The sequence below is a fragment of the Limulus polyphemus genome, unplaced genomic scaffold (assembly GCF_000517525.1).
Source record: "Limulus polyphemus unplaced genomic scaffold, Limulus_polyphemus-2.1.2 Scaffold2055, whole genome shotgun sequence".
NCBI classification, from domain to species: domain Eukaryota; kingdom Metazoa; phylum Arthropoda; class Merostomata; order Xiphosura; family Limulidae; genus Limulus; species Limulus polyphemus.
Window position 1 is genome coordinate 2265 of NW_013667665.1, and position 12257 is coordinate 14521.

The 12257-nt window shown below is 32.9% G+C and overlaps 1 protein-coding gene across 2 annotated transcripts in view; it reads left to right on the forward strand.

Annotated features, from left to right (window-relative positions):
- Positions 1–568: 568 nt before the first annotated feature.
- LOC106465800 (ribosomal protein S6 kinase alpha-5-like) overlaps positions 569–12257 on the forward strand; it is a 71751-nt gene continuing 60062 nt past the window's right edge. Inside the window, exon 1 of one of the 2 annotated variants that reach the window (XM_013926033.2) lies at positions 569–707. In XM_013926033.2, the coding sequence (XP_013781487.1) occupies positions 638–707 (70 nt within the window). In that variant the 5' untranslated portion in view covers positions 569–637. Of the gene's footprint in view, positions 708–6281; positions 6300–12257 lie in introns of those variants that run through there. The other variant, XM_022393741.1, reaches the window with a different exon arrangement.

Sequence of the window (12257 nt, forward strand, 5' to 3'; positions counted from 1 at the left end):
TTGTTACTGAGGATTTATGGTCTTTGACGTAATTTAACGTTAGTTACATTCATAGATGGCGCCACGTTCTTACACACACAAAAATAGATTAAATTTTCTATAACACAACATATTCATAATGCGGCGGGGAGGCCACACAAACGTCTTATGTCTGATAGTGCGCTAGCACTCTATAGAGAAATGCAATGAAAAAATGGCCGCCACTATTGCAATAATAGCTAAATTCAGCTAAAGAGTCTACTCTAATAGCCACAATAAGGCTAATATGAATAGCAAACGTAACCTTCTTTTAACTGTTTTTGATTGCGTCGTTCACATTGTACACCTCGACCATTAAAGAAACCTGTACTAAATTAATTAAAATAACACTGAATAAAATAATTCACTTTAATTGTTCCGTGTAATTAGAATATCTTTAAAATATTTAGATTTTAATTTATTTCGTAGATTTAAAATTTGAAAAGCAATTAGATCTGTAAATGTGTAAGTTATATATGAGATGGTTTAAGAATTTTCCGCTAGAGGAAAGAAAAGATTTTGGTGGCATTGCGCAGCCGTGGATACCGAGGTTAAATGACAATTGTAACCACCTGAAACAGTTTGATCGACAGTACTTCGATAACAGCTTTTTAATGTCATGGCATCATCCTCTAATAGCGAAAGTTCAACTTTGACGTGTAAAACTGTTACGCATGAACTGAAAAATGGTAAGGAACCTAGAATACTTATTCTTACACTAATCCTTTTGCGTGTGTGTTACTATATGATGTACCAGATATGTGCCATTAAAATGACTCATCATTTGTGACCCTGTAACTAATAGGGTGTTGTGAATGGAGGCTGAGCGTTAACGCAGCAGTATAGATGTTACTAAATGTAATTCGGATACTAGACTGTCTTAAGTTAGACCTTGCAAGATAGGCTAGTTTGGTCACCCAAAGCTGTCGTATTCTTGAGCGGTGATATTTTAAGATAAGTATACTATAGTACAGGCCTACACTACACTATTCTTGCTGTAGTGTAAGTTGTAACCGTGTAAGACAGTGTTTGTAAACGTTTTTAAAATAAAACATTAATATTAGGAAGATCTCAAAAGAAGTTCAAAGACTGTGAATGAACATATTGAAGTTGCTTTTCATTAAAAGTATCATAGAAGTTTAAAAGAAAATGACTATCTGTATAAAGTATCATCACATTCAACTTAGCTTATGGTAGTAATTTATTTAGATTTCAAAGAAAGTATTACCTGAAGTATGTTGCATTTTACTAGTCCAAGTTTAGAGATCTTGCACACGTACATATTCTCATTTAAATAAAAATGTATAGTATTGGTATAATTTACTTTTTACAACATATTCTAAGTTTAAAGTTTGGTAAGACTTTATTTGATAAAAAGGTTTGAATTAAGTAGGTATTCGTTTTTTGTTGTTTTTTTTTGAAGAAAACTAAAATATAGTATCAACAGAAGTACAAAATAATCACAAACACGTTCATCACAGTTAGTTATTTTTCTATCAAAAATCTGTAGCACTGTATTTACTTGCACAGTCTACATCATAGCATTAAAACTTCAGAAAAATTTTATTATTGATACCAAACTACAAAAGTATTTAAATTAAATAGACCAAAAGGTTTTCAACCTTCCAGATTAACAGGATTAGATTTTAATCAAAGATCTATTAAAATGGAATAATAATACAATTAAAAACTGTTAGCATGCATCTTAATTTAGTTTTAAAAGCTAAAAAGCATAAATTGTTGGCATTAATCTGCATTTGCCTTTAAAATACATTTGCTAAGCCCAGAAATATTGATTTTGAAAATACTTGTATTGTGGGAAAACTTGTGAATTTTTAACTCTATCATTCCTATGTTTATAGATAACTCCTAGTGTCTGGTTTAATTTTAAACACACAATAATGATGATGACAAAAACACATTTTTAATATTTCCTTATCAGAAATTTAAATGTACTTTGAAAAGTTTGAAGGTAAATAAACTCCCAAGTTAGTGTTCTAGAGGAAGATGTTTGTACCCATTGCAGTGAAAGAGTTGAAGCATTTGTTTTGTGAGATGGGTGCAAAATTTTACTCAGAACTGACATCAAGATTTATGTTTAAAATTAGTTTTTAGCCCTTCAAAAATGATTGTGCAAGTACTACCACCCCCACCCCATAGTATACTCTAACCTCAAATTTCATAGCTAACTGAAATAAGTAAACTTTGTGAAACCAAGCTTTACCAACAAAAAGGCTGAAAAGTGCAGTCAAATGTGGACGAGTTCCTTTGTGAGCCAATCAAAATTAAGGTCATTCATGAAATGAATTTGTGATGTATTCATAGAATAATTACACAGGCTTGCAAATTTTAACTTCATAAAAGTTGTTTTGGTTATAGTAACACATTTTCCATAATTCAGCTATGCATATTTCAAAAGCATTAATCTTTTATATATATATATATAGTGATAAATATAATAAAAATCGGGGAAAAAAACTTACCTAGATCAAGTTATTATTTTGTTTACCACAATGAACATATTTTATTATTAAGTTTGTTAACCAAAATACAAACAAGCTGAAGAAAAGGGAAGAACATTGATATCAAATGAATATGCATCCTCATTCATCCTGATTTTTTTGTGAAATTGTCTTTTAGTCTCAAAAGTGTGTGTTTTGGTCTTTCTTTCATGTATTGTGTTACGACATTTTGTGAAAAATCTGTATGTGAGGGAGGAAAATGGATATCATTTTTGGATTCAGCATACAGGAATTACTGTAGAACACAAAAAATTTTAAGATAATAAAACCATTGCAGGCCTGTGTTATTAGTAAAAATTAGTTAATTAACAACTTTAACATATAGGAAAGGCAGTGCATTTTGGTAACGCTATGTTCCAACAATGGCTTTTATGTCATGTTGCTTAGCAACAAAAGTATAACCTAATATTATTGTTAGTTTATGTATTGAAAGTATAAATTAAAATGTACAGAGAACAAAACTGGAAAAATATTTGTTGATTTTTTAATTTAGAGTGGCCTTTGATTAAAGGGGTTAGTTTTTATTAGAATTGTTGGTAAGATAATAGAAAATAGCTTAATTCAGAGATGATTTAAGTTTAAAATTGAATCCATATTTTTACTTTCATGATAAATTTTATGCACTTGGCTCTAGGTTAGATGATCCCACACTACGTCTTTACTCTAGGCTTATTATACCAACACTCGCTACACTTATAAGGTTTTGTGGCATACAGCCTCCTTTCACCCCATCATTAAAATTGTAATGGGCAAACAGTAGTTGAATTATTCTATCAAGACAAATGCATTTTGGCTTTTATGACTCCTCTTATTCCAAGAAACCAAGCATGATGGGACACACACTGGCTTTTATATAGGTTACATAATGTATGTGTTTTTGATCAAATTATCCAAGGGTAGGTGTCATTAAAAGCATAAATTGTTCATTTTAAATGTTTATTTTTTATAAATAATATCAAAATGTAATGTGCTCCAAAGTTATTTACTCCTCAGGTATAACAACAACATGGTTTGGAATTACCCTCTGTTGAATTCGAGGTTGATATTCAAATAGAATGTTGTGGATGTGGAGCTATTAGTTTGTTACATATTTCAGCTGTGCACTCTAAAGAGGACTATAACACAACATTATTTGGTCACCCAATTCATGTCTGGTAGGGCTGTGCCAAAGATCAATAAAGTGACATCTATATCAATATTTTATTTTATCAATATGAATAGTTTTATTTTAGTTCTGTTATGATTTAAAAAAGTTCTGCACATTCAGAATAAACAAAGGGAACAACAGCAAAGTAGGCTGTGAAGATTAATTATTTTATATGCTCTACCAGTGATGTTATTGCAAATATTTTCATCAGTAAATAACATGATATTTGTGATATTTAATATATAATTATATAAACATAATTATATTTGTACCTTAATTTACTGTATCATGATGTGTATCGTATCATGACCATTGTATCGGGATACGTGTATCATGAAGACCTTGCTGATACAAAGTACTAGTGTCTGGTATTGTTCAGGAACAAAGATTGTGGAATGCTGAGTTTATATTACAACTAAACATGAAACCATGATATCTAGGCTCTTGTCAGAACACATCCTTTGCCCTTTCAACACCACCCAAATATAATGTACTTATGCTGTGATCAAGATAAGGATGTTTCTGACAACAGTGATACGCATGACTAAGTTACAATACTATAAATACATTTTGCATTCTGGGCCAATTATGAGAAAGTAAAGTTTATTTTAAATGAATACCATGCAATACACCAGCAACATGTACTTATATTTTGACCAACCATTCCATTGTACACCTGACATAAAATACGGTGACATACCTTCATCTATACTTATATGAACTGATGTATTATTGAATTTTTGTTAATAAATATGAAACACTTAAACTATTTCAGAAATAACTAATTTGGAAAATTTACACTGTTTAGTACATAAGTTCCCACATTGGTGGTTGCTATCTTGTGAATTATGGCAAGGGCACACGTTACAAGTAATTTCTCATATTTGTAAAATTTGTAAATTTTCATCCATGCCTACTATTTTAGGATCTCATTGACATCCATTCTGTTAGTGGAGCAAACTTGATTTTCTAATTCTGAGGCTAGTAACTTCTTTTAATACCTGAATATCCCACATAATTTTCACCTATACTAGAAATTTCAAGTGGGAAGAATTCATATGAAGAAAATGACTAGTTTTCTAATAATGCTAACTGTTGAGTTAAAACAAATTATAAATGTATTAATTTGTATTTCATATGAATGTTACATATGGGTGTATTGTGTTAATTTTTGCACATTTGTAAGAAAATGAAAGCAAATTGTTTACACTATCTAGTATTTGATTAAAAAGGTTGGTTCAGTTTTGTTGAAATGAGGTTGTGGCTCTTAAATTTAGTATTTGTCATCATTTTTCTGGATTACTGTATAGGTGAGTAGCTGATAATTAACTAGGTACCAAAGAGTAAACAAAAACTGGTTTTCTAGTTGGAGATCAGATAATTTGTATTTTTCCTGTGTAGTAGAAAGTGACTCTGGCTGTCAAGTGATTGGCTCATTAGTTTATTACTTTCTAATACTTTTAAGTGCAAATACATTTCAGTGAAAGTTTATTTTAAAGTGCATTTTCAGTAATTTACTCTGCATTGTTTTACAATATAATTAACTGGTGATGTTTCTCCTCTTGTCAGTGAATTATTTGTAGACTTGAAATTGTAGTTTGATCTAATGCTAGAGAATGTTTTAGGAGTAGTTAATCTATGACACCAGTTAGATTCCACAGGAAAAAATAACTACTGTAGTCTAGAAACATTCTAAACTATACAGTTATTTTACATATTTGCATTAAACCCAAAATGAAATATTGAAGAAGAAGAATCAATTTCTAGCAAACAAAGTTATTTCATTAATTTTTGTTGCAGGCTCCACCATATGTAGTGTAAAATCTGGATAAATCTTAAGTTATGTATTATTGATCTTACTTTCACAAAATTCTTGAGTTGATTTTTCTCTGTGAGATAATCAATTTTGAAAGTATAAAGTAATTCTAATTATTAAATGCAGTAATATTTAGTTCATCTGATTAATCATATAGATGCAAAAGTTCTGTTGTTAAAAACTGCTAGATAAATGTTATTCTGTTATTATATTTCAATAATAATGTCTGTGTATCATTACTTGTTTGAGTGTGTGCAAGTTTCAAGTTGAAAGCAGTTTGTAAGGAATTAAACATTGTGTACCCTATATAGAGACTTGCTTGATTACAGAAAAATGTACATTTTTATTAAGTATTCAAATTGTGTAATTTATTCTATATACCCTCTGTTTAATGTATTATCTATGCTATGTGTAAATTCATATTCATTATTAGCTATTTTGTTACTGATAAAAAAAAAAATTAATTCTTGAGCTTGTTGGAATATGTTTAAAATGAACATGTAGGGTATTTACGAAGCCATCTTAGGAAAGTGGATCTTATTTGGTTTCTGCAAACATGGCTAGTTTAAGAACCTTGTACAAAACTTACTGAAAACGATTAGACACTACTCAAAAACACTTTTTTATTGTAGTTGTTGTTGTTTTTTCACAAGATGTCATGTATGTGCGCTGTTGTTGTCCACAACGTCACTGTGGAGTGCCACCACTCTTTGGGATTCCAACTAAAAGTATCAACTTCCCATAGGCATAGCTTACCAAGAGCAATGTCCGAGGTTTCACGTGATCAACCGTCAGAGTAAGCTAAGCCCTTTATAAACATAGATGTTAATCCTCACTATGCTCTGCTCTTCGTCACCGTATAGTTTGATGTTTAAATGAAACATTTAACCCTTTGACTGCGGCTTCTTTAAACACGCGCGGGATTTTTGTGAGACGTGCACTGTATTGCAGCACACTCGCATTCAACTGCCAGAGGCGGACCGTACCCTAAACGACGAATCAGCAGTTATTGAGTTAAAGGAATATTTATTGTTTGCGAAATGCTTTATTTAAATGGTAAAATTTTATACGAAATTATTTGAAACGGTTTTTATTGTTAATTATCTGATTTAGTTGTCAATTAATCTGGACACATTTGCCCAAACTAACCGTCTCAAAATTATTATTTGAATGTTAATTAACAGCATTTCAGCACCTTACTTGCACTAAATACAACAGTTTGTCAATTTTTAACGAGAGTAGTCGTACAACGCGAAATGTAGGATACCTTTTTCCGTTATTCATCTATATATGATAATAAGATTCAATGTGTGTGTGTGTCACGAACTTCTCCTAAACCGCTAGTGGCGGCACCTACTTTCAATGGTACCAAACGAATAGTCTCGACCCCAAGGTTTGCACAAAGGTAAAACTTTTCACCCAACCTAGGGATCCCGGGGATTTCCCGAAGGCGGACCTCAAATTTGGCATTGATTTACATTAAAGCACGTAAATAAATAGGTATACTAATCACCTTTCATGATTTGATATAAGAAATTAAACTTGTATTATAGCGGCCCTGTAAATGTAGGCCATAGGCCCACGGGTTCGCTAATGATAAATGTTATTTCTTTCTATAAGTTTTACGCTTACATGTTCTGTGTCAAAAAGTATTGTAATTGCTCCACGAAGTACAACATTAAATAAAAGTGTGCATTTTCCAGTTGTACTTTTTCAACGTTAATTTCAAAACCTCTAGGTTACTTATAAATGTACTAATGGGTTGTATAATTTTCTGGAAGCTCCACATTTCCATCAAGGAGAAAGTGTAAATAATTCAGTTCAAGGTCTTCTCTCTTGGCTTTAATGGTTGCAGTTTCATATGGCTCGTGCTTCTTGCTGTAAAACATCATAAAAAATATATCCTCATAACAAGTCCTTTAGAAAAACGGTCATTGAGTGCCTATTAGCAACTTCTAGATCTTGTATTGGTTACTACTGGCTTTTTATAAAGGGAACTCAAACCCTGCTGGGTAATGTTCACAATAACACAAATGAAGTGTATGTCAGTTGTGTCACCTGACATCATTGGATCACGTGCAGTTTTGGGCTTCTTACTGTTGCACAATTGACCTTGTGAATAAGTAGCGTGTTGTCACGTTCAAAAGCACAATATAGCAGTTATAAATAGAACAAAACAACATAAACTATAGATTTTGATTATATATACATGTATCATAGTCGTAGTTGTGCTCTAGAGACTGTGGTTTCCGTTTGTCAGCTCAAGATGTTAGCTGTATATCGCGTATGGTTTTATTTTCGTTCATCTTGTTCGCGACCCTCTAGTATTGCATGTACAACCACTTTTCGTCGCTATAAATTGAGTTTGTTCACTACACTACACTGATACGTCTGATATTTAGCAACAGTTTTTTGGTACTGTAGTTTTTTATTTAGTTGAAAATGTGGCATTTTTTATGCATGGGAGCCAATGCATTTTTTTATGGGGGTGGGAGCTAGAAACCTCTATACTTGCCCGGACTGTGGATCCAAGGATACATGGGTCGCGTCCCGTTTCTGACAACACAAAAGTTCTAGGGCGGTTCAAGTCGCTCTGTTTGGTCAGAGAAGAGTAGCTCAATTAGCGGTAGTTGCTGTTGAATAGTTACCTTCATTCTAGTGAATCTAATCTATCGGTTCAGCATTAGGGACAACTATGCGTAGATATCTCTCGGTGGAGCATTGTGCAAAAGTTCTGAAACAATAGCAACTGTCATTTGTCGTTTTTTTATTGTTATTATTATTATTACTGCGTTCTGTGCTGATCTGGATATTCAGTTGGCATGTGATTTTAGTTACGGCGTTGCGTTTTTATTAACACGAGCCAGTCCGGCATCTTGATGCGGATCAAAAGAAAAAAAGTCATTCCAGAAAGTTTGGGCTGTCTTGATTAGATAAAAGAAGACGTTTGGCACTATTTTCGAAGTCCAAGTTGCTGGACCAACATGTTAACTTATAAATGTAAAGTAAAACGATGTAGTAATGAAACATGCTTGATATGTTCTAGATGTGACTGTGAATGTGATGGTTTAAGTGTAGCGATGAAGCTAAACCGTGGGTCCAGGTCGGATGAGGAAAGAACTTATTCGAAGATATTCCAATCGATTTGACATTCCAGTTGAATCGGATATTCGTCAGTTGATTACTGCATTGACAGCGAAAAAAAAGAAAAAGAAAAAAACAAAAAAAACGGGCACAATAGTATCGTTATCTTCAAAAAGAGGGGTTAGGGTCATATATAACAAATCATTAGTTTCTATATGTTGTGAAATTAACTGTACAGTAAAACTTAAAGATGCAGTGTTGAAGTTGATGCACGATGTATTACGAGATGTTGTCCCTAGCGATTCTCAAATTAAAATTGCCATTTTTGCAATAAAGAGTAAATATACGAAGGATGGTACAATGCCCTGTATGGTACCAGCAAAGTATAATTCATATAGATTTCATCATGTCATATTCAAATTAATATTTAGTTGTTTCTTTTTCATTTTAGAAGTTGTGCCGAGCTTCATTTAGATCTATCGATATAACCCTAAATCACCGGTTTCCAGAATGACCCCCCTCACTCCGCCCCTGTTGACCATCCTGGCGCAGTGCAAAAAGAGGTTGGGCTGGTTCGTGTGGCAGTTTTTAAAATGTTTATATGAATAATATTATAATTACTTTGTCCTTTTTATTTACTAGTTTGGGCAATTAGTTAAGTATTTAAATTTGTTGTTGGTGTCTTGTTTTATTAATATCGAGATTATAGGGTTAAAGTTTGTTTTACATTTGATTAAATGTTCAGTTGAGTTTTTAGTTTGGATTTGTGTTCTAATGGCCCGTATCTGTCGTATTGTTGACTAATAAATGCGATAACATAGGCTGCGTTGGTGCAGTAGAGGTGAAGCGTTTAGATAAGGTGACATTGTTTATCTATTTCATTTTATCCAACACAAGATGTTTGCAGCAATTTCCAACGGCGCCACCGTTGCCCGTAAAAACTTGTTTTATATAACCAAAATATGCACAAACATCGATATACGTGAAAGCATTCTGTACAAAGCTTTTTGCACAATACAACTTTACTGCCAATTTTACTGTTCCGGGTTTGTTGGTATTCATGAAATACTAAACATAAACTTGTTTTAATGGAAACCCAGAGATGTACTAGTCATTAGAATAATGTACAAAACTTGCTGCATGCTTCAGAACAAGGAAATACGTCGTCATATTCTTAGGTATGTGCAAGTTTGTTTGTTTGATTTCGGAAATTTGCACAAAACCTTACAAAGGCTGTTAGCGCAGAGCCAGCCTTAATTTGTAACTGATAGAACAGAGGGTGGGCAGCTTGTCAAAAATACCTAACGCTAACTCTTGGACTACACCAATCGAACAGCGAGATTTGTTCATTACTTTCTAAACGCATTTATGGCCCCAACAATATGATGCGCCCCTCATATTCAGTCTGCCACGCTTGTCTCAGAAAGGTTTGTATGTAGAAATATAATCACGAAGATTTGGAACTACTTGTTAATATTTAAATCTAAACCCGCATGGGTTAAATTAACTACTATCCTTGGTAGTAAACAAAGTGTTACAAAGAAATAAGCTAACATTTCATTTAAGTACAGTTTGTGTGTGTGTGTGTTTACATACAAAACTATAATTTTTTATCGTCTTAGTGTTTTAAATCTAACATTCATTGACAACTTGGGCTATTTTAATGGGAGATTTGCACCAAGAGGCAGTCTCTGCTGTCAGCTCTGTCTTAAGTTCAAAGTTCAATATAATGTTTGGTGTTGAAGTTAGCACTATCTACGCTGGTTCCAAGTGTTTTCCATTTCTTATTTATACTCCATCTTCTCAGAACGGCCTATCTATTAAAAACGTTTGATATATCTTTTTAACAAATAAAGACAAATTCTATGACGAGACTAATAATGGCTGGAGACGGCTTGAATGGGTAATGAAGAAAAACTTTAATATAAGTTTAACATAACAACAAATGTACAACGTTTCGACAAGGTTTTGTCATCATCAGGTACTACTTGACATGATTTCAAAAATTGTTTAATTTTGTGCATGACTTTTTGCACGTGAAAATGTTTTGACATAGCAGTTTAGATACTTTTTTACCGGATTAAAAGAACAAGTACTTTAATGTTAGAATTAGTAAGAAAGTTTTGAAAATTCAGGAGTTTCGTCTAGCAACAAGGGGCTAAATAGAATCTGCTGTGACACAGTAAATTAATTGCATTGCTAATAATTGGAGTATAATGAAGTGTTAAGATTATGGATAGCACGTTGTAGTATTTTCTTTCTCCCTCTCTGCCTCCGCCCCTGTGACACAGCGGTATGTCTGCGGATTTACAACGCTAGAAACCGGGTTTCGATACCCGTGGTAGGCAGTGCACAGATAGCTCATCGTGTAACTTTGTGCTTAATTACAAACAATCTCTCTCTTTCTTATAAGCTATATATACATTACAGTAAAGCGCAAATTTTGCATAACCTTTCACAATTTTTTTAAAACCTATTTCGTAGCTTTTTGGTTACTCTTAAGCTCTGTTTTAACGTAAGACTAGGAACTTGTATAAAATACTTACTTTCCTGAGAACTAGTTAAAGGCAAAAAAGTAAGTGAAATAATACACACAAGAAAATTAAATTTAAAACACGTCTTGTATCTATATACCCATTGTGTAGTCTCTTTCCTGTTCCATACAGTTCAGGCCAGAAGTACTTACACATTTGAATTCTGTTATCTATAATAATAATAAAAGAGCCTGTATATGTGTGTGTGACCACCATAGTTCCAAGAGGAAAGATACTAGAAATCTGAAAGTTTGCACCTATACTAAGTGGACCTTGAGGGTGTGCATCTGGGTATTATTACTTATATCATCCACATGCGCGTGCGCATATTTTTAATGAGAAAATAAGTGGTTCTTTATATTACAAATAGAAATCACAGACAGTCAGATGCGCTCTTTTATTATTATTATAGGCTAGCGTATAGTCCATGTGATATTACATTAACAACTAGTAATATGTAGAAAAGACAATGCGTTTTGGCAACAACGCGTTCCAACAATGGCTTTTATGTCATGTCGCTTTCTATGTACTGAAAGTATAAAATGAAATGTATAAACAACAAAAATGGAAAAATATTTATTGATTTCGTAATTTAGAGTCTCACTTGATTAAAGAGGTTTTTTTATTATTAAAAACTTTTGTGATATAACAGAAAATACATTAATTCAGAAACGATTTAAGTTTAAAATTGGATCGATGTTTTTACTTTCGTGATAAATTTTATGCACTTGGCTCTAGGCTAGGGTATCTCACACTATGTCTTTACTTTAGACTTATTTATTGATTTCTTTTATATAATACCACTATTCACTACACTTACAAGATTTCACGGCCCCCTCACACCTCCGTCACTAAAATCGTAATGTATGTCAAAATTGAAACAGAAAGGCTGCGATTCATTCGCGCAAACCGAAAGAAGCTCCGAGTTGAAGACTATGTCCACCTTCGGGATGCTAAAATAGGTTCAGAATACACACACTGACACAGTCATCTAGAATATGTCAACCTAATAACCCGAGCGAAGACGGGTACTTTCGCTTGTCTATAATATGTGACCACCATAACTTCAAGAGCAAATAACCTGGAGACCTGCAACTTTTCACACATACTAAGAGGATTCTGGGGGTGTGCACCTG